This window comes from Capra hircus, chromosome 22, assembly GCF_001704415.2.
Source record: "Capra hircus breed San Clemente chromosome 22, ASM170441v1, whole genome shotgun sequence".
Classification (NCBI taxonomy): Eukaryota; Metazoa; Chordata; class Mammalia; order Artiodactyla; family Bovidae; genus Capra; species Capra hircus.
This window is the reverse complement of record NC_030829.1, coordinates 1,554,181-1,577,685: the sequence shown is the minus strand read 5'-3', so window position 1 is coordinate 1,577,685 and position 23,505 is coordinate 1,554,181. Positions and strand designations below refer to the sequence as shown.

General features: G+C 42.9%; 1 protein-coding gene across 1 annotated transcript in view; it reads left to right on the top strand.

The window, feature by feature from the left end:
* The window catches only part of NEK10 (NIMA related kinase 10), a 290,322-nt gene that overhangs the window by 72,216 nt on the left and 194,601 nt on the right, over positions 1 to 23,505 (top strand). Inside the window, exons 7-16 of the mRNA XM_018038472.1 lie at positions 2,894 to 2,935; positions 4,343 to 4,421; positions 5,174 to 5,241; positions 6,628 to 6,707; positions 8,026 to 8,112; positions 13,044 to 13,268; positions 16,073 to 16,212; positions 17,094 to 17,155; positions 19,062 to 19,139; positions 20,943 to 21,007. Of these exons, the coding sequence (XP_017893961.1) occupies positions 2,894 to 2,935; positions 4,343 to 4,421; positions 5,174 to 5,241; positions 6,628 to 6,707; positions 8,026 to 8,112; positions 13,044 to 13,268; positions 16,073 to 16,212; positions 17,094 to 17,155; positions 19,062 to 19,139; positions 20,943 to 21,007 (926 nt within the window). The remainder of the gene's footprint in view (positions 1 to 2,893; positions 2,936 to 4,342; positions 4,422 to 5,173; positions 5,242 to 6,627; positions 6,708 to 8,025; positions 8,113 to 13,043; positions 13,269 to 16,072; positions 16,213 to 17,093; positions 17,156 to 19,061; positions 19,140 to 20,942; positions 21,008 to 23,505) is intronic.

Sequence of the window (23,505 nt, the reverse complement as noted above, 5' to 3'; positions counted from 1 at the left end):
GCACCTGCCAACCCACGGGGCTTCCCTCCACGCCCGTCCCTCTCCAGTTTCCTCCAAGACTGGGGAGAGGTCCCCACAGCTGAGTCTGATCAGCCCTTGTTCCCACGTGTCCATCAGGCTCGAATGCAGAGTTCAGTTCAGGCTCATGTTCAAGTCTTCCCACAGTTTATCTCAGTCTGTTTTTCTAACATTATTCCCAGTGGTTCCCTTCACAAATTTAGGGAGTTGCTTTTCATAGTGACACAACATCTTGATGTTCTTTCTATGCAACTGCTGTGCACTTTTGACCCTCCTGTCCTCTTTGCTTGGAGGAATCCCCTTCATTTCCCTCTCTTCTCCACCATCTCCTCAGCACAGCTGTCCATCCTTCCAAGTCCCTCCAGAGGCCACCACCCTTACAAAGTTTTCTGTAGTCCTCTCAGCAGGCTATTATATGTCCCCCTCTGGGGTGTCACAGCACCCCCTGTATAACTCTCTTAACCTATGGAAAGTGTTAGTCGCTCACTCTCAGTGGCCTCATGGACTGCAGCCCACCAGGCTCCTCTGTCCATGGAACTCTTCAGGTAAGAATACTGGAGTGGGTTGCTATTCCCTTCTCCAGGGGATCTTTCTGACCCAGGGGTTGAACCCTAGTCTCCTGCAGTGCAGGCGCATTACCGTCTCAGCCACCAGGGAAGCCCTGTAACTTTCTTAAAACACCTACCTAGATCTGTCTTAAATTCCAGTTATTCATGTATCTCCCTATCCTTGCCTGCAGCTCAGTGAAGTCAACCTCTGTCATCTGTCATTTTATATTTGTGTCTCCTTCAGAGCCTAACCTGGGGATCTTACTAACAGGAACGGAAAAGAAAATGCCAAAAAAAATATGTGGTTTTAAAATGTTATTTTTATGTGTATAAAATGTCCATCATAATTATTGGCAATGCATACAGTATTCTTTTAACTGCAGCCCTTCTAAAGTGAATAGCAATCATGGGAATTCAAATTAGTAGGTGGTCATAGGACTATTTTAATTGAGTTATAAATATACCTTCATTCTTAATTTGAACAAGGGTGTGTGGTTTCCAGATTCCCTTCACACAGATTAAGGAAACCTTGACCCTTGACCCAGGAGGCCTCGAGCCCCTGAGCCTTTTCCTCAGCTGTTCACGCAGCTCCAGGGTAGCACATGATCATCCCCTCATACATACTCATGTACTCATTGCCAGACACGTTCCAGAGCTGGAACGATGGCTAATATTTGTATTTCAAATAACTTCCTTGTGTGCACAGTAGGTAAGGAGAGAGGAGGCAACGTCGCGTTAAACAGGTAGAGCCACCTGAAACCCGTTCATCCCAAGATAAATGTCAGTGCAAGTAACCTGAGAGCACTGGCCGTTAGTGGAGCTCCAAACCACTTCCTTTCACTCCAGCCTCCCAGCACCCTCTCTCTTAGCACTTTCCAGAAGTTTTATGCAGTGCCTTCTTATTGGAAATCGGTGCATGAGTGCTAAGTCACTTCAGTTGTGTCTGGCTCTTTGCGATCCTGTGGACTGTAGCCCACCAGGCTCCTCTGTCCATGGGATTTTCCAGGCAAGAATACTGGAGTGGGATGCCATGCCCTCCTCCAGGAGATCCTCCTGATCCAGAGATAGAAGCCGAGTCTCTTATGTCTCCTGTATTGACAGGAGAGTTCTTTACCACTGAGCCACATGGGAAGCCCTGAAAGTTCTGTATCAGATCTATATTTTGCAGTGATTATCCCTGGTGGCTCAGAGGTTAAAGCGTCTACCTGGAATGCGGAAGACCCGGGTTCGATCCCTGGGTTGGGAAGATCCCCTGGAGAAGGAAATGGCAACCCACTCCAGTACTCTTGCCTGGAGAATCCCATGGAGGGAGGAGCCTGGTAGGCTACAGTCCATGGGGTCGCAAAGAGTCGGACACGACTGAGCGACTTTACTTACTTACTTATCCTTAGATTTGTTCAGGGTATGAGTTTAATAAGATCATTAGCCACATCATCTGAAGGAGAAGCCCTGTTTTCTACTCTGCTAGAGCAATGCTGCTCAGATTTTCTCAGGCATGTGAGTTACCTGGGGATCTTGTTGATACTAAGAGTGGCATTCAGTATGTCCAGGGTGAGTAGGTGATTGAGCATTTCGAATCAGCTCCAGACGCTGCTGTTGCTGCTGGTTCATTGACCACACCAGGCAAGGCCTAGAGGAAAGTCCTGGGACTCAGTGATGCTGGATTTTTATTCAGACTCTGTTGTTTAGGCAAAATGGTTTACCTTTCTGGGTTTTAGTGTTCTTATTCTGTAATATGAGGCGGTAAAGGGAGAGATATCTAACAGCTCTTTGCAGCTCTGACATTTTATGATGACATGGGAGGAAGTAAATAGAGTGAGGACACGGGCTGCAGTTACTTACTTCCTGTTCTACTCAACCTGCACCCTTACTTCCAGTTCAACTCAACCCAACTTTCCTATCTATTAATGTGCGCCCATGTGCTAAGTCACTTCAGTCGTGACTCTCTGTGACCCCATGGACTGTGCCTGCCAGGCTTCTCTGTCCATGGGATTCTGCAGGTAAGAATTCTGGAGTGGGTTGCTATGCCCTCGTTCAGAGGATCTTCCTGAGTCAGGGATCAAACCCATGACTCCTACAGCTCCTGCAGGCAGAATTGCGGGCAGATTCTTTGCTGCTGAGCCACCAGGGAAGCCCATATCTATTGATAGTTTATCTTAAATATAGTATGAATAACAAACATTGAAGTCTTCCATATTTACATTCTAAAACCTTCAGGAATAGTTACAAACTTATGACTTAATGAATCAATTGCATGTAAAATACACCCCCCCCCCCCCCCCGCCATTCTCATCGTTCATGTCTGTTCTGTTGTTTTATTTTATTAGGAAATACTTCATAGCTTGGGTGGAATTGAAAACCTAGCTCAGGTAAGATCCCTTTTGTGGCGGCTGGTCTTGCCTTTCCATTTTCTGTTGTGCCTCTGGGCAGAGATTTAGTGTGTGACGGAGAGGTCTCTTTCAACATAGCTGCCTGGCAAGGAGAAGCGCCCAGGGCCATGAGTACACGTGATACACACAGAGCAGGGAGGGACTTGAGCTGTTTCCTCCTGGCTGATTGGGCTCACTTTACCCCACCTGTGAAATGAGAGCGTTTTATAAAGGGTCACCTGTCTTTTGAGTGAAGAAAATAAATAGGTGTTGGCTGGCAGGCCCTGGGCCTCAGCAGTGCACACACCAAGCTGGCAGGAGAAAATATTGGCTATGAGGATGTTCATAACTTTTTCACACAATAAAGAATTACTGTGTTCACTAAAATATTGGAAATAAATGACAGTGTGAGGAATGATCTTCATGTATTTTTTTCTGCTTTGCTAACTACTGAGGGAAGGTAAGGAGCTGAATAAATATGCTAAGTCAGCCCAATGTTTGGGCCTATTAATACAATCAAACAAAATTTCTAGGTATAGAAATAGTTGAAACAGCCCATCCTCCTGAAATCTATAGCATGTATGCAAAGAATAATTTTCATAATGACCCATGGCCCTGCAAATTCATTCTAAATTATTAATGGATAATTAATTTTAATGGCAATTTAATAGTAAACCTATTTTATTATTTTTATTCTTGGGAAATAGATAATATCTAGTTTTTATTTTGAAGAAATTTTTTAATTGGCTAGAGGTTTGGCTCATTTAATGAAATAATCCTTTTTAAGATTATATTGTAAAGGATCTTTCCATTTTACTTCCACTAAAATGATAGAAATGTATGTATTTCTCTGAACCTATTTCTTATTACTCTCAGTTTTTATAATTTTACAGTTACAAACAGTGAGGGATTTTCAGACTATCCCATACCTTTCATTCTAATTATTGCTATCTACTTGTATGCTGGTTAGTTGCAATTTAGGATATTATAAAACATAAGGTCAATAAAATATATGCAGTGTGTTATAAAAATTCTAATGAAAAGATATATTGAAGAATTAAAATTCTAGGTACTGTATATTATGTATCATGTATCTTATTTGTATCTTATATTTGGAGGCTAAATTGCAACACAGATTTATTGAGTTATGAGTCATCTTGGGACTTTTGAGAGTTTAAGCAGTCTTTCCAGGTCCCGCCCTCCACTTCTGGCACCCCAGGGAAGCTGAGAGCCCAGAACCCATCCTCTTCGGCACTTGCCTGAAGCCGGCGCAGGGGCACCGAGCGTTGTTTGGTGACCCTGTCGCGCCATCTACAGCTCATTTTCAGAAGTACACAGCCTTACCACTCCTGTTGTGTGCTCTCGGAGTCCTCTCCTCTGCTCACCTGTTGTCTGGTCCCCCCGCAGTACATGGAGATCGTGGCGCACGGGTACCTCGGATACGGGGAGGCGCAGCACAGCGTGGACAAGCTGGTCAACATGACGTGTGAGCGCGGCCCCGGGAGGCAGCGGCAGGGAAGAGGGGACGCTCTGAATACTTAGGAGGCTCCCCACACAGCTGTGGGCTTGAGAGTCCATGCCAACTGTTATGCTCAGTGGCAAAATGTACCCAGAGGGGAGATTTTTAGATCATGATTCTTGTCTTGAAAAGCCCAATTTCATGTTTTAAAAGACTTTCATTGAGCACAAGCTTAGGTTTATTTAGCGCAAGAGAGACTTCTATAAAAGCAAGTGAAGTGAAAGTCGCTCAGTCGGGTCCAGCTCTTTGCGACCCCATGGACTATAAAGTCCATGGAATTCTCCAGGCCAAAATACTGGAGTGGGTAGCCTTTCCCTTCTCCAGGGGATCTTCCCAACCCACGGATCCAACTCAGGTCTCCAGTATTGCAGGCAGACCAGTTGAGCCAAAATGGAAGCCTATAAAAGCAACTTTTGGTAAAAATATTTTTTGCATGCATACTAAGTCGCTTCAGTCGTGCCAAACTCTTTGTGACCCTGTGGACTGTAGCCTGCTAGGCCTCTCTGTCCATGGGATTCTCCAGGCAAGAACACTGGAGTGGGTTGCGGTGCCCTTCTCCAGGGGATCTTCCCAACCCCAGGGGTCAAACCCCTGTTTCTTAAGTCTCCTGCATTGGCAGGTGTTTTTGTTTTTTTAACAACTAGTACCACCTGGGAAGCTTGAGTACTCTCCCGCTTTAAGCTTCAAATCCCTCATTGAAATATCTCATTTCTTTATAGATATATTTCAAAAACTTGCTGCTGTCAGAGACCAAAGAGAATGGGTCACCACAAGCGGAGCTCACAAGGTGAGTGGTCCCAGAAGGAGCGGCTGCGTCAGTGCCATGTGGTGGTGGCTCACTTGCAGGGTCCAGAGCACTTGCAGTCAAGCCTCCGCACCTGTAATTACAATTCGGAAACTTGCAGACCTAGCCTAAAACTGCCGATCTCTGCTAACCCACCTCAAGAGTAAATTTAGAAACAGCAAATAGAGGTTTTCTGAAACTTCTTTCTTTTTTTTATGCTGTTTAATTCTTTATTGCTTAATCAACTAATTTGATTGCCTAATTTAAATGTTGTTATACATAAACTGACCCCAGGTGTGTGTTACAAATAAATAAATACTAGTTTGGCACAGAAGTTATGTTAGTTTGAACCATGGGAAATTACCATGGTCTGTAGGTCGGATTCATGTGGTTTAACCTCATAATAAGGTGGTTTAGGATTATAAACCTGTGAGTCAAATACATATTTCAAGATGAATGAATATAGGCTCAATCAAAACACACTACATTTATGTATATAGCAAAGCCATTTAGATGGTAGCTGCCTAGAGCCAGGTTTCAATAATTTGTGAGTTTCTGTGTCCCAGGAAGCCACTATCCAGCAAGTATTAGGGCAAAGTTGTCTGAAATGTGTTAGTACGTGCTACTCATTTTATGGAGGTTGATTCTTAGTGATATACAGGTTAGCATTTTTTTTAATTTCAAAGGCTATATATTTCACTAATATCTGTTAGAATTTGAAGAACATTTTTGAGTAACATTAAGTTAGTGTTAAGGGTGCCATGTGACAAAAACTGTGAAATGATGGGTCAGTGACTGGGGCCTGGGAAACATCCGTGTTGGAAGACAGAAGGGACTTCTGTGGTGGTCCCATGGCCCTGCACTTTCATGGCAGGAGCTGCAGGTTCAGTCCCTATTCAGGGAACTAAGATCCCATATGCCATGCACCTTGGGGGAAAAATAGAAAAAAAAAAAAAAAAGGCAGAAAGGAAAAAGTGAGAGGGGAAAAAAAGAAGATGGGATCTGAGAAACAAAGATAATGCTAGTTCCATGTAAAGTGCATGAGGTCCTAAAGGGGAAAGTTCACATAGTAGAAACCCAAAATCAGCCTAGCAGTTGTACAGGCTGCAGCTCTGGCCTGAAGTGTGTCTGGGTGTACACTCTGGGGGACTCTGAAAATGTAATAGGGATAGGAGTAATAATAATAGGAATCCTGAGGAGGTGACTGTTGAGACACAGGGAGCGCGTCCAAAGAGCGGTGGACACCTGCTGCATAAACAACGGAGAATTGTGAATGTTTAACAAACCTCCTTTTTTGAGGTTAAGTATCTATGATCTTTAGAAGGAGACATACTGTTCAAGAAGCTTGTACTTTTTTATAATTAGCCTTTATTTTAATCTGCTTTTCAGACATTAGTAAACTTGCTCAGTGCCCGAGATACGAATGTTCTCTTGGGTGCCCTTCTGGCTCTGGCTAGTTTAGCTGAAAGGTGAGTGCATTTTTAAAAGTTGTGCTGCCATAGCAACTCAGATGGGAGAAATGCAAAATTTATTTTGTTACCTACTTAGTTAAGATTTGTGAATAAAAACATAAAACACCATCAGTATATTGAAGAGGATTGGGGTGGAAATGCATCATTGTAGAATTTAAGTTGGAACAGCAAAGCAGTTAAAAATTTTTTTCTGACCAGAAATATTTACCTACTTTTTTCATTCAACCCTCAGTTATTGCTACTTTCAAACTGCATATTTCTTTGACAGTTGAATCTCCCTGACTGTCTTTCTTCATTCTGTCCTCTATATTTAAGACTTTTAGATATTTTAGCCCTTTAAAAAATTCTAGATAACCCTTTCAGAGGTTATGACTATTTTAAATAAAAACTTTAAATATGTTTTTATGCCAGTCATTTGATCACTGTTTTATTTTTTCCAGCTTTATTGAGGAATAATTATACATGTAATTTTATGTATTTCAAGTGTATAATGTAAAGATTTGATACACATATACACTGTGGGGTGATTACCAAGATCAAGATAATCAAGACCTCTTCACCTCTCTCTTTGGTTCTGTGATAAGAACATGTAAATTCTTCTCTCAGCAACTTTCACGTGCACAACCCTGTGTTACTAACTGTAGTTGCCAAGTAGTTGGATCTTTAGTACAGTCTTCTCACACCTGAAAGTGCGTGCACTTTAACCCCCGTGTCCCTGTTCCTGCTGCTTCCAGCCCCTAGTAAACACCTGCTATTCTGTTCTCTGTTTCTATAGAGTCAGTTTTGCTTGTTTATTTTCAATTTCACATGTAAGTGATGCCATATGGTAGTTGCCGTTCTCTGTTTGGCTTATTTCATTTAACAGAATGTCCTCGAGGTTCATCCACATTATCAAAAATGACAGCATGTTTTTATGGCTGAATAATATTCAGTCATGTACCCAATTATATTCTCTTGTAACTAGGTATAAATATTCAATTATTGCATTTCTCTATTTCTTCTGTCAATGGACCCATAGCCTGTTTGTGTTTCTTGGATATTGTGAGTAATGCTCCTCACTGCTTTTTAGTGAACACCCTATGAATCCCCCTCTCCAGTGGGAACTGTGTTAATCATCATACTGTTATTGAACAAATTTAAATTTATGACATATAATACCTACTGAATGTTGATATTTAATGTAGCCCCACTCTATACAGCTGTATTGCATTTTGCTTCTCCTTCTGGGATAATATGAGGACTAAGATATTAAATATATGGATGTGGTATCAATCAAAGACATTTCTCATAGTTACTGATACTTTTCAATTTGTAGTCCAGAGTGTAGGGAGAAGATAAGTGAGCTCAACATTGTAGAAAACCTGCTGACAATTTTACATGAATATGACTTGCTTTCCAAAAGGTAGGATTGCTAACAGGGGAAAATGGCAGTGTCTTATATTTGATGAAAATGATGGTTATTCTAATTATGTCATGTTACATTGTTAACTGAATATCACGACTCAACTTGGCATGTATTTTCTATTTAATATATATAAAGTAACAAATAGTAAAGAGGTGTATCAGTTTATCTCTGGTCCTGTCTCACTTCTAGAACTGGTCATATATTCGAAATATATAAATATATGATTGTATTTTAATACTTTTGTTTATTACATTTAGTTACATCCTATCTCCTTAAGGAAAGAAACTGTAAAGTGGCTCTACTTTTAGTAATTTCAGTTTTTGTGTTTAATTAATGATTAGACTCCTAAAATCTATTTTGCTTTCAGTTCAGTTCAGTTGCTCAGTCCCGTCTGACTCTTTGTGACCCCATGAACCACAGCACGCCAGGCCTCCCTGTCCATCACCAACTCCTGGAGTCCACCCAAACCAATATCCATTGAGTCTATGATGCCATCCAACCATCTCATCCTCTGTCGTCCCCTTCACCTCCTGCCCTCAATCTTTCCCAGCATCAGGATCTTTTCCAATGAGTCAGCTCTTTGCATCAGGTGGCCAAATTATTGGAGTTTCAGCCTCAGCATCAGTCCTTCCAATTAACACCCAAGACTGATCTCCTTTAGGATGGACTGGTTGGATCTCCTTGCAGTCCAAGGGACTTTCAAGAGTCTTCTCCGACACCACAGTTCAAAAGCGTCACATCTTTGGCGCTCAGCTTTCTTCATAGTCCAACTTTCACATCCATACATGACCACTGGAAAAACCATAGCCTTGACTAGACACACCTTTGTTGGCAAAGTAATGTCTTTGCTTTTTACTATGCTGTCTAGGTTGGTCGTAGTTTTCCTTCCAAGGAGTAAGCGTCTTTTAATTTCATGGCTGCAGTCACCATCTGCAGTGATTTTGGAGCCCCCCAAATAAACTCAGCCACTGTTTCCCCATCTATCTGCCATGAAGTGATGGGACCAGATGCCATGATCTTCGTTTTCTGAATGTTGAGCTTTGAGCCAACTCTTTCACTCTCGTCTTTCACTTTCATCAAGAGGCTCTTTAGTTCTTCTCCACTTTCTGCCATAAGGGTGGTGTCATGTGCATATCTGAGGTTATTGATATTTCTCCCGGCAATCTTGATTCCAGCTTGTGCTTCCTCCAGCCCAGCGTTTCTTCTGATGTACTCTGCATATAAGTTAAATAAGCAGGGTGACAATATACAGCCTTGACGCACTCCTTTTCCTATTTGGAACCAGTCTGTTGTTCCATGTCCAGTTCTAACTGTTGTTTCCTGACCTGCATACAGATTTCTCAAGAGGCAGGTCAGGTGGTCTGGCATTCCCATCTCTTTCAGAATTTTCCAGTTTATTGTGATCCACACAGTCAAAGGCTTTGGCATAGTCAATAAAGCAGAAAGAGATGTTTTTCTGGAACTTTCTTGCTTTTTCCATGATCCAGCGGATGTTGGCAATTTGATCTCTGGTTCCTCTGCCTTTTCTAAAACCAGCTTGAACATCAGGAAGTTCACGGTTCACGTGTTGCTGAAGCCTGGATTGGAGAATTTTGAGCATTACTTTACTAGTGTGTGAGATGAGTGCAATTGTGCCGTAGTTTGAGTATTCTTTGGCATTGCCTTTCTTTGGAATTGGAATGAAAACTGACCTTTTCCAGTCCTGTGGCCACTGCTGAGTTTTCCAGATTTGCTGGCATATTGAGTGCAGCACTTTCACAGCATCATCTTTCAGGATTTGAAATAACTCAATGGAATTCCATCACCTCCACTAGCTTTGTACGCAGTGATGCTTCCTAAGGCCCACTTGACTTCACATTCCATGGTGTCTGGCTCTAGGTGAGTGATCACACCACTGTGATTATCTTGGTCATGAAGATCTTTTTTGTACAGTTCTCCTGTGTATTCTCACCACCTCTTCTTAATATCTTCTGCTTCTGTTAGGTCCATACCATTTGTGTCCTTTATCAACCCCATCTTTGCATGAAATGTTCCCTTGGTATCTGTAATTTTCTTGAAGAGATCTCTAGTCTTTTCCATTGTATTGTTTTCCTCTATTTCTTTGCACTGATCCCTGAGGAACGCTTTCTTTTCTCTCCTTGCTATTCTTTGGAACTCTGCATTCAAATGGTATATCTTTCCTTTTCGCTTCCCATTTTTCACAGCTATTTGTAAGGCCTCCTCATATAGCCATTTTGCTTAAGGCAAGTAAAATACACTAAGATAGCTACTGACTTATTTCATGACCAAAACAGAATCTAAAGTAAAACGAATCATTTTTCACTTGAACTTCATTTTGCCCTGAAAACTTACTCTATCCAGGTATCTGTTATGTTATCAAGTTGCAACCTGTGTCATTTGATACTTAGTTGAGTATCATTTGATACTGAGTTGAATAAATCATAATGTTCTAAGGAGGCAAAATAGTTAATAGAAATCCCAAGCAATAAAGCACTGACATCTAACTCGTAGCAAATCCCTTGAATTCTTCTTCTAAGCCAATTTAACCCTCTTTTACCAACTGTACTGGTTGGTGTAGATTTGGTTATCTGAATTTATTTGCCTAATAGACTCTGCACAGGTATTGAAAAACCAAAAATGACTGAGACAGGGTTGCACAATGTAGGGGAGGGTCAGACACAGAAGCCATCAGTTTCACGCCAACGTTGTAGTTGGTGTGGTCAGTGAGGCACAGGACAGATACCCTGGGGGCAGGGCACCTCCAATTGGAGCAAGAGGTCATTCCAAGTTTCCTAAAAAAAGGGGCAATTGCCAGGCAGTAAAAGGGACAGGCAAACAGAATATGCTCCTCCTGGAGGTGTGCAGTGATGTGCAAGCGAGGCGCATGTGTGGGTGGGTGCAGCTGCAGCAGAGTGCGGGAGCAGGTGCAGGAAACTAGCTCAGCAGGTGGCGATGAGTTAGAAACAGAGCTCACGCTGGCCAGTGCTTTACAGGCCAGGCCCTGCTCAAGCACTTCCCTGTGTTGACTTGTTTAATCTGAATCGTAACTCTCTTCCCATATTTTACAGATGAGACACCTTTAACCAGGTCATTGATGGGCTGTTTGTGCTAAATAGTGTGGCTTTTCTCATGAACATCATGGAGACTCACAGATTTTAAGCATGATCGGATGGATTTTGTGGGAACAGTTCTCCTGATTTTAGTGTGTGGGGTGTGGATTCAGCCACACAGTGAGATTCACTTAGAACGAGGAGGGAAGGTGTGGTGAAGTAAGTTTGAGAAGGTGAAGAATGCAGCCTACCAAAGCACATATGTTCTGAATGTCAGAGCATGCAAGTTTGGGAGGGAGAGGAGCTGTGGAAATTAGCTCGGGTAAAGGAATTGTGGGGGCTTCCCAGGTGGCACTAGTGGTAAAGAACCCGTCTGCCAATGCAGGAGACATAAGAGACGCAGGTTCGACCCCTGGGTTAGGAAGATCCCCTGGAGGAAGGCATGGCAACCCACTCCGCTATTCTTGCCCCCAGTATTCATGGAGAATCCCATGGACAGAGAAGCCTGGTGGACTACAGTCCATAAGGTTGCAAAGCGCTGGACACAACTGAAGGGACTTAGCACACACACAAAGAATTGTGAGTCCAGATGAGAATGGGAATGTTGGAGAGCTGCGTGGCTGAGGCACTTGTATCGTGAGCATAGTTGAGCATCACTAGGATGGAGGGACAGTGGGGATAGCTACTGCAGGACTCACCGAAGAATTAGCCCCTGTGCTTGCCTCGGAAACAGGGGTTCCCCACTGCAGGGACAGGTTGGAGAGGAAGTGTCTTGGAGGATTCCCAGTCTTTGGCTTGGAAATTGAAAAGGCTGTGGTGTCCTGGGTCCAGATCAGCAACATGAGAGGAAGGGCTGATCTGCAGAGGAGGAGAAGGACTTTGAGCCTAGAGACAGTTAGGTGAGTGCCTGTGGAGCACCCAAGTGGCTCGCTGGAAACTCTAGAGGTTGGGAGTGATGTTTGCATGAACTCTCCACGTAGGGCAGAGAGAGGGTCTGAGGCCTTAAGAATAAACGACACCATCCCGGGAGAGAGTTCGGAGTGTGAGCCTGGAGGACAGGATGGCTCTCTGAAATGTCTGTCATCATAATGTTATGTCTTATCCATCATTATCTTTCATTCTCCAGATGTTCACTGAGTGCTTCACATTTAATGTCCCTGGATCATCGTGTTTTTTGCCATCATGCATTAATGTCTCATTTTTTTAAAAGAAGATTTATTTATTTGGCTGCATTAGGTCTTCATTGTGGCACGCAGGCTTAGGTGCCCTGAGCATGCGGGGCCTTAGTTTCCTGACTAGGGATTGAACCCATGCCCTCTGCATTGGAGGGTGGATTCTTAACCACTGGACCATGAGGGAAGTCCCTAATGTCTCATTTATATAATCATATAATAAGTTTTTGAAGACTAAGATAGAGCTTTTATATTTCTTTGGTCTTGACCACAGTGCAGGCCCCATTGTATGTACTTGACGCCTATTTGCTGGTTAGTAGGTTTTCAGCCAGACCAATGGGGATACCCGTGAAGATGTGACTTAGACAGTGGTTACAAAGGGGTAAATTTCTGCAGGTGAAATTTGGCCCCCTGCTTGTTTTTGTAAATAAAGGTTTATTGGCACACAGCTGTGCCTGTTGGTTTTTGTGTGTTGCCTGTGGCTGCTTTTTCCGTGTCAGTGTGACTGGGTAGTTGTGACAGAGACTGTAAGGCCTCCAGAGCTACAAACCCTTAGCTGTGGTCCAGCCTTTACAGAAATGCGTGCAGACCAGGATGTAGAGCATGCTAGCACCACAGTCTGTGCAAGTGAGCAGCTCAGTGTGAACCAAGCCAGGCCGGTCCCACTGAGCTGAGTGCACCCCCCACATCCCCACCCCCATCGCAGGCTGACAGCCGAGCTGCTGCGCCTGCTCTGTGCCGAGCGCCAGGTGAGAGAGCAGGTGAAGCTCTACGAGGGGGTCCCTGTCCTGCTCAGCCTGCTGCACTCAGACCACCTGAAGCTGCTATGGAGTGTCGTCTGGATTCTGGTGCAGATTTGCGAGGACCCAGAGACCAGCGTGGAAATCCGCATTTGGGGTGGCATCAAGCAACTTCTTCATATTTTACGAGGGTGAGTCAGGGTGGCCTTTCACCTGTTTCACCCTGGTTGATGAAGGCTGGGGTCTCAGCCGCATGAAGGCAGGGCGGGCACATGCTCGGCTAGCTCTCCTCTGCTCTTGGTCATTCCTCTTCTGCAGTCATTTCTACTTGTAGTAAACAGGCTCTTCATCAGTGTTGGGGGCGTTTGTCGTTTTAGCTTCTAGGGGGGCCCTGACATGTCTATCTTTGCATCACCAGCCTCCAGGCTAGTGCCAGGGGTAAAGAAGGCCTTCACTCTGCAAATGCGGGCTGACTAGAAACCCAAAGAAAACGTTTGTCTGGCCACCCCTCTTGAATCAGTATATGTATACTGTAATCCCAACGAGTACACTAGTTGCTACTGTTTTACTAAAATGTCTGTGTGTGCATATATGTCACTCATCTATAAAGAGAAGGCAAAGCCTGCATGGCAGGAGCAGGTGTATAATCCTTAGCTGAAACAGGAGAAAATACTGTCCATCAAAGGTTGCATGTTCCTGACCCTGGTCCAGTTGCTCCTCTTGTCTCTCTAATCTCCATGGCAGAGCTCTGAGCTATGTGAACACCTTGCTGTCTCTCTTTTAAAAACAGAATTCAGTGACGTTCAGAGCCATGAATCTGGGGAAGGAATGGTTTGTTAAAAGAGTTGCAAACTGAAATTCCCTTGAAGTATGTTGCAAAAATCATAGCAGTAACAACAGATAGTAGATATTGTGTGTATTACATACATGGAAGTATTGAATAACAACATCTATTGGTACCATTAGTGGGAGGATTCTATTACCTAAGATTATTATAAAGCATAATTCACCCCTCTAAATGCTGAATTAAAGGTGAAAAGGGTTATATCTGCCTAGAAAAAGATCACACTTATCTATAGTATGTAAATAAAGCTCATTCCAATAAAAGAGTAACATCAATTTTAATATGACATGCTATCAAATCAACATCATTCAGCCTTTGTGCTTATTGTGCTTGTAACCTGATATTGTGGAGCTGTGTCATCACTTCCATTCTCTGAGGGAACTTTCCAAAGTGTAAGAATAGGCTAGAGATCTGAGCAGTAGCTTTCTTAACAATTTCTGTCCTTACCAAAACCAAGGAAAAGATGTGTAGATTGTTGACAACCTTCTTGTTTTCATGAATATCACACAAAAATCTCAAATACTTTAAATTATAAATCTTTCATTAGTAATGTGGCATGATGGGTTAGCCTAATAGTCAAAGTAACTCTGGCTGCAGATGTTTTTTCCCCACTTGAGTTTGTAGGATGATGATGTTGATGGTGATGGTGGTGATAATTTTTGTTCCATGATAGTTATTACAGTGGCTATAGGGGGCCCTCTTGGAGAGGAGCTATTTTCTTGATGATAAAATTAAATTATGTAATAGTTAAGCAATATTTCAAGGACAATGCTTGCACAGAACTGAGTTTAATATAGGCACTAGTTTCCCTATTTTGTTCAAGCCACAACTATTCTTGATAGAAAAGAGTTCTTTTACATCTAAAAAAAAGTAATTTTCCCAGTCCACTTCGGTGGTACAATGTTAGAAATCTCTTCCCTGGAAAGATGATATATGTCAACGCTTATTCCGTGTTAAACATTACTCAGTGCTCTGGGAGAATTATGACCCCAGCTGGGTCAACAGTATCCTTTCAGAGCTTGGCTGCCTGGAGCTGGTACGAGGCTGCCAGTTGGTCTGCTGGCTGGAGTATGAACAGGCTGTGTTGTCAGGGTGGTGTCCAGGAGATCTAGTCATGCCCATTCACCTGCAGTCCCAAACTCAGAGGCAGTAACTAAAAGGCTCCATGCTCTTGATCAGGCAGAGTGATCCCTGACATTCAAGGTTTATCGTAATTGAAGATCACTGATGGTGACTATGCCTAGGCCTGGCTCCACTGTCTTCCCTGTGCTCCCCGAAGGAAGGACAGAGGGCCTGGGTGCCTCAGGAGGGAGGCCGGGGAGACTCCATCCATGTTACATTTGGGCATATAGAAATCTAGGTAGAGCTGCTGTCAAGACACATAAATATGAAAAACAAACAAAAACAACTCTGGGCGGTCATGTAAAACAAAAGGCAACAAAGCAAATAAAGACAGATGAATAATCGGTTGTGGAAGATGTTACACCAAGTAAACAGAAAATCAAATGCTTTATTTTGTCAAAGACTGAACAGACTGTGAAGTTTATGAAATGAAATTGAAGGTGAGATGATGGAACAGTACCAAGGGGAGCAGGATGACTGTGGAGCTGGGAGACAAGAGAACTGAACAACGCACAAACCCAGGACAGGGAAGAACGGGGAGTTAGTGAAAGGAAGGGCATGCCTGATGACATTGCACACGACACAAGGGAAGGGGACGAGGGAACGAGAGCAGCAGGAAAATGAAGCATATGGCTGCAGAACATGTGGGTAATTAACATCCCTAAGGTAAAGAATAAAACCAAGGGAGCTTTTGCAAAGCCTCAATGATCTAATAGAAGAGAACTTCCCTAAGATGAAAGCAGACTGAAATTTAATGGAAAAAGACAAAACCCAGAATGATGAAGACCGAGATGTATTCAAGTAAATGGCAGAGGAAAAGAGTTCAAAACAGAGGTGGCTGAATGGGACAGAGAGAGATGACTCCTATACCACACTGTACACAGAAATCATGTCTGGGTAGTTTGGAAGGTCAAACAATAACGATAACATAGGAGAACACTTTATGATCTGGGAGAGGCAAGATTTCTCAGATGGAAACCGTGAACTGCCGTTGGTAAATTGGTCTGTGCGCTGACTTTTCTTTTTCAGAGACAGAAATTTTGTTTCTGATCGTTCCTCCATTGGAAGTCTGTCTAGTGCCAATGCGGCTGGCCGAATCCAGCAGCTTCATTTGTCAGAAGATTTAAGCCCTCGGGAAATACAAGAAAATACTTTCTCTCTTCAAGCAGGTATTTATATCACATTCTTATGTTTTATTATGTGATACTGTATAACTTTATATTATTCTAAGATTATAAGGATAATATTAATTAGGCCCAATTTATAACTATAAAAACTATGAAGTTAAATTCATGTGGATGCTTGAAACTTCTTGGTACCAGGGTTGGAACTGCAGGTTAACGACACCCCAAACTTTGCTAACCGTGTTCTGGACAGGTGCACAACTAGGGGTTGGACTCCTGGCCCCTTCTCCTTACAAGTTCCATGCCCTAGTGTATCAGCCCTCTGAAACAGTTCATGCTCAGATTGTAAAGGCTGCACTGTATAAGTGTATTTAGAGTGCGCACTATTTGTCCACCCACCGTGGATGTGCACTGTGCGCCTGCTCCGTGAGGGCCTGTGCTGGGCTCAGGGCGGACGGTGCCGGCCCGCCTCCCCCAGTGCACAGGCGGCCTGGGGTGGGCGCGCACTTGGGCTACACGGAGAAGGCAGGCGCCGGCAAGCACAGCTCAGCCGCCTTTCCCCAGAGATGTGCCAGAGGGGAAATCAGTGTTTTAAAACCAGCTCTTAAAAAAAGTATTTCTTTATTTGGGTGCACGAGGTCTTTGCTGCAGTACACGGGATCTTTGATCTTCATTTCGGCATGTGGGGTTTTTAGTTGCATCGTGTAGGATGTAGCTCCCTGGCCAGGGCTTAAACCCGGGCCCTCTGCAGTGGGAGTGTGGAATCTTGGTCACTGGTCCACCAGGGAGGGCCCAGGAGATTAGTGTTTTTTGAGGAATGACTCTGCCAGTGAAGTTCTCTGAGGCAGGGAGTGAGAGTGCTGGTGTAACGATGCAAGTGCAGCCGTGGGCACGAAAGACTTGGTGTTTGGTGGTTTTCATTGCAGCCTGCTGTGCGGCCCTCACGGAGCTGGTGCTGGACGACAGCAACGCCCACCAGGTGGTGCAGGTGAGAGGGCGGGGTGCCTGACCGCGCCACAGTGCAGGGAGCCCACTGCAGGCGGCCCTGGTGTCCCAGATCGTGGCCTCTGTGGTCCCAACAACGTGGTCTTCAAATATTGTAATATCTTATCTAACATGTAGGATTCCATTTTATATTCTTGTCCTTCCCCTGTTAACTCACTTAGCTTTCAGAGAACTGCCATGTAGTTGACTGATGCTGTTTATTTCTTATATTATATGCAGTTATTTCATTCTCTTTATCCTTTTTTAAAAAAGCTATTCTGATCTGCTTTAATTTGGGGCACACAGGATGCCATGAGCCAAGGATAACAGTAACTTTAAGAGGAATCAAGTTGTTTAGGGTATATGCCCAGTAGTGGGATGGCAGGGTCATATGGATGAAACACAGCAAACAAAATATTTATTGCTGACAGACTAATTTCACAAAGCACACAAAGCATAATTCAGTAACCAACTTACTACATGCAGAGTCATATGTGCGTGTGTGTGTGTAAATACACAATTTGTATCAACCCTTTAATCTGTTTCTGTTATAAAAGTTACTTTCTGTTTGTTGGATTTTACAGAGGAAACTTTTTTTCCGGAGGGGGGTCAATACATCAACTTATAAATATATAAATTCATAATGTTAGTAAGGATCAGGTCAGCAGTGATGAGAGTCCCTGAGTAGTTCAGCAGGTCAGGGTGGCTGGTGAGGCAGGGGGAAGCTCAGTCTCATTACTGTTAACTTGCTGTCTTGGCCTCTGGAAAAGTATTCCACCTAAGCTTTGACTTTGTCATGTATAAAACAAGGAAACCGTAAGACTAATTCACGTAATAGCTACTAAGTCAGAAAGAGAAAAGCAAATATCGTATATTAACACATATATATGGAATCTAGAAAGATGGTACTGATAAACCTATTGGCAGGGCAGCAGTGGAGATGCAGACACAGAGAACAGACTTGTGGACCCAGTGGGGGAAGGAGAGGGAGGGACAAATTAAAAGAGTACCATGGAAACATACGTTACCATATGTAAAATAGGTAGCCGGTGGGAATTGCTGTATCCTGCAGGGAGCGCAGACAACCTCTGTGACAACCTAGAGGGGTGGAATGGGGTGGGAGTGGGGAGGGAGATTCAAGAGAGAGGGGACATGTGTATACCTGTGGCTGATTCATGTTGATGTATGGCAGAAACCAACAATACAATATTTACAACAATATTATAAAGCAGTTATCCTCCAGTTAAAAATAAATTACTTTATAAAAGACTGAATGTAGTAAGGCAGGTAAAACTCTGCACAGTTATAAATGTCCACGCAGAGAATTTAGTAAACTATGTATCTAATAGATAATGCAAACTACCAGTAAGGCAATACATTTTGTTCATTTCTCCATGTGTATATTTGTATTAGAATAAGTCTAGAAAGATGTTGTTTATACAAATAGCATTCATTTTTAAAAATATATTTTCTCTTTTCTTTTCTATACTAATTTATCTCCATGTATTGTTTAATTAACAAAACAATAAAGGGAGAGATATGTTATATATTATAATTTTTATAAATTATAATTTTATCTATTATAATTGCATTTTATAATTTTATATTTAAAATGTAAAATATAGAGATATTTGGATCCCTTAACTCTGCTCCCTTTTTGGCTCCTACTCTTTGTTTTTAAAGTATTTAAATCACTTTTAATTGATGTACTTTGTTATCATCTTTAATTACAGTTGACATTTTAAGATGTGGTTATACCCTTTGATGTTTAACACATTACATTAACATCTTTAGTATTGTCCTGTAATATTTACTCATGGTTCTAAAATTATACTAGCAGTCTTCTTTAATGTCTTAAAGTTGTTCTTTTTTTCTTGCTCACTGATAACATGGCATGTTTATTCTTCCAGGAAAATGGTATATATACAATAGCAAAATTAATTTTACCAAACAAACAAAAGAATGCTGCAAAAACTAATCTATTACAGGTAATAAACATATCTATTATTCTTTAATATCAAATTACTGGAATCTGGGGAAATTTTGATAATATAAGGTATGATTTTTAGAACTTGTAGGTTAGCACTGGTCCCCTGTACTGACCGTGAGGGAAAAATACCTGGTAAGAGAGTCTGGAATGGAAAGAAATGCTGTTAAAATAGTATAAAAGATTTAATAGTCGTTTCTCCATAGGGAGGTAGGTGATTTTATTTAGATATTTCTTTGCTTATCCATAAGTTCTGTTTTAAAAATATTGCTTGTTTATCAGCAAAAAAAAAAGTGGGGGGGAATTATGTGCTGTATTTAAGCATGGAGCACAGTCACTAGCCTTTCTCCTTTACAAAGGCAGACTTGTAAAATGGATCTCAGTAGAAGAGAAGGTGCTGGTTGGGTGAGTGAGGGGGTGGAGTGGACACCCCTGACTCCTGCTCCAGAGTGGATGAGCATATGCAGAGAAGAGCACGGACTCAGCACGAGGGCCTGGCAGCTTAGAACATGCTTAGGGCAGGTGTGTGGGGGCGGAGGTGGAGGGGGACTGCCTTGGGAGAAGGGGCCTGGTGGGTAAGAAGGGGTCTCATTCTGCAGGATCTTATATGGACACCAGAGGGCAAGTGTTCCCCGAGACACTGGAATAATAAAATCAGATTCAGAGGAAGCCTTTGCAGCTGTTGAAGCTCCTCCCTTTTTTCAAGTCATTAGAAAAGGAAGTAAAAAGTGACGTTTGCCTTCAAGCTGACTTCAGGGCTCACCCAGAATGATCATGAGACCCTCAGAGAACTTGTGGTGGTGTCTGTGGGCTGGCAGACAGAGCTACCACTGAGAACACATGGGAGTGGGGATGACTGTCTCTCAGGGAGCACAGAGGCCTGACCTTGCGCCAGAACAGGACAAGTCCACCCTCTTCCGGACGTGCAGCCTGTTAGGTCATCAGAGGGTTTTAAAGAATGTTTATGGAAATTCTCCCAAGACACACACAGGTTCCCCACTTCTCACAGCCACTTCCTTTCTCACCAGGCTCCTTTGTGTCATCTTGTTATCTGCCTGACTTTTCCAGGCTGTTTTGTTTGCGACCATTCTATGCTTAGATCACTGGTTTTATGAAATGATTTCAGACTTGAATTCAGCAGACGCTAGTCAACCTTGTGGTGGCCTTGGGTACAGGTATAGCTGCAGGCCCAGGGCTCTCTTGCTCTCTTTTCTCAGCACTGCAGAATTTCCAGTGTTTATTTTTCTCTGGTGAACCCTCACAGGCCTCTTCTGAGTGCTCTCGGATAGAACTGTAGATGGTTCTGTCTGGGGACTGCCTTAGACTTTACTCAAGTAACCAATTTGTCAACTTGGAGTCCACTGTGCCTGTGGATATTTTTACATGTCATCATTTCTAGGGTTTATTTTCTCATGAAAAGTATATAAATATTGAGGCATACGTAGCAGGCTAGAAACAAAATAAACCTTGAGCTCCTGGAAATCTTGTGACATTTGGTTTTCTAGGCACGGGAGTTTTATTTCTTGTCTCTGTGCTCCTTTTGTACATTCTAGAAAGGAACTAATGACAGGCCCTGAATCAAACAAGGCCCAGAGCGCTAGCCTTCCGCAGTGCAAATGCTTTTTAAACACGAGAACTCCGGTGTTTCTGTCGCCTGTTTGCAGTTACGAGCTGTGGCTCCCACAGGCACCAGGCATGCTCACTCTAGAGCCACCTTAGTGCCCGCTTCATGATCATTCTAGCCTGAAAATGTTTTACTTTCTTGAGCTACCATTTGAGAATCACATATCCTTCTATTTTCCAGTGTTACGCATTCAGAGCCTTGAGGTTTCTCTTCAGCATGGAAAGAAACAGACCACTCTTTAAAAGGTATGAGCTTAGAGAAGTTTGGGTGACCCATGATCTTTAGATTCAACTGTTTCCACAGGCCTGCTTTATATGCAAACAGTAAGAAAAGAAAAAGTCAAAATGCAAAACATGTGTCCTCAGACTTCTTAAAATCCACAGATAAAGCAAAGCAGCCCCAAGTGATAACACTGAAAATTCACAGAGTGACGAGGAAGCACACGAATCAAATCAGTACAGCTCTTTTCATTACCTGTGACTGCTGCAGTGTTTAGTTTCTCTCTTTTTGAAGACATTAACTTTTAAAGTGATGAAATAAAAACATGTGCTTGTTTTTTGCCCCTTCAGAAATGTCCAAGGTTGATCTAGTCATTTCCTTTTTTTAAAAAATTTTTGGCTGTGCTGGGTCTTTGTTGCTGCGCACAGGCTTTCTCTAGCGGAGGGGAGCAGGGACTGCTCTCTCGCTGCAGAGTACAGGCTCTAGAGCATGGGTTCAGTAGTGGGGGCCCATGGGCTTTGTTGCCCCGTAGCATGTTGGATCCTTCCTGACCAGGGATCGAAGCCGAGTGCTCCGCATTGGTAGATGGACTCCCAAGCACTGGGCCTCCAGGGAAGTCCTAATCACTGCCTTTTAATCAACAGAGAAGAAAATACTTATCTGGATGCTCTTCATAGGATAGAAATTCATTTGTAGGGTGGGAAGCTGGATGTTCCTGGATCACAAGGCTGTGTGGTGAGCATGACAGAAAAGCCACCACCTCAGGAAGCAGACAGTGGTTACCCACAGGTGTGGTCTGTGTGCCATAGAGGTGGCAGGTTAGCCAAATCAAAGGCCCAGGTTCTTAGTAGAATTTTATTGATAAACCAGAATGGAAATAAAACCCTGAGTTAATTGAACATCTTTTGTTCAGAATGGGACATTTTGTGTTTTTACTTTAGTTCTATATGACACGTATTTAGGGGAAAAAAGGAAATATTAAGTTATTCATTGTTGTTATTCAGGCACTAAGTCATGTCTGACTCTAGGTGACCCCATGAACGGGAGCATGCCAGGCTTCCCAGTCCTCCACCATCTCCTGGAATTTGCACAAACTCACGTCCATTGTGTCAATTTCAGTTTAGTTGCTCAGTTGTATCCAACTCTTTGTGACCCCATGGACTGCAGCATGCCAGGCCTCCCTGTCAATCACCAACTCCTACAGCTTGCTCAGACTCATGCCCATCGAGACAGAGATGCCATCCAAGCATCTCCTTCTCTGTCATCCCCTTCTTCTCCTGCCTTCAATCTTTCCTAGCATCAGGGTCTTTTCCAGTGAGTCAGCTCTTCGCATCATGTGGCCATAGTATTGGAGTTTCAGCTTCAATGTCAGTCCTTCCAATGAATATTCAGGACTAGTTTCCTTTAGGATGGACTGGTTTGATCTCCTTGCAGTCCAAGGGACTCTCAAGAGTCTTCTTCAACACCACAGTTCAAAAGCATCAGTTCTTTGGTGCTCAAATTTCCTTATAGTTCAATGCTCACATCCATACTGGAAAAACCTTAGCTTTGACTAGATGGATCTTGTTGGCAAAGTAATGTCCCTGCTTTTTAATGTGCTGTCAAGGTTGGTCATAGCTTTTCTTCCAAGGAGCAATTCTTTTTTGATTTCATGGCTGCAGTCACCATCTGCAGTGATTTTAGAGCCCCCAAAATAAAGTCTGACACTGTTTCCATTGTTTCCCCATCAATTTGCCATGAAGTGATAGGACTGGATGCCATGATCTTAGTTTTCTGAATGTTGTTTTAGGCTAACTTTTTCACTCTCCTCTTTTACTTTCATCAAGAGGCTCTTTAGTTCCTCTTCACTTTCTGCCATAAGGGTGGTGTCATCTGCATATCTGAGGTTATTGATATTTCTCCTGGCAGTCTTGATTACAGCTTTTGTTTCATCCAGCTGGCATTTTGCATGATGTACTCTGCATAAAAGTTAAATAAGCAGGGTGACAATATACAAGCTTGACATGCCCCCTTTCCCAATTTGGACCCAGTCTGTTGTTCCATGTCCAGTTCTAACTAGCTTCTTGACCTGCGCACAGATTTCTCAGGAAGCAGGCAAGATGATCTGGTATTCCTATCTTTTTAAGAATTTTCCACAGCTTGTTGTTATCCACACAGTCAAAAGCTTTGGCATAGTCAATAAAGCAGAAGTAGATGTTTTTCTGGAAACTCTCTTGCTTTTTCCATGATCCAGTGGATATGGAAATTTGATCTCTGGTTCCTCTGCCTTTTCTAAATCCAGCTTGAACATCTGAGAGTTCATGGTTCACGTACTGTTGAAGCCTGGCTTGGAGAATTTTGAGCACTACTTTGCTAGCATGTGAGATGAGTGCAATTGTGTGGTAGTTTGAACATTCTTTGGCATTGCCTTTCTTTGGGATTGAAATGAAAGCTGACCTTTTCCAGTCCTGTGGCCACTGCGGAGTTTTCCAGATTTGCTGACATATTGAGTGCAGTACTTTCCCAGCATCATCTTTTAGGACCG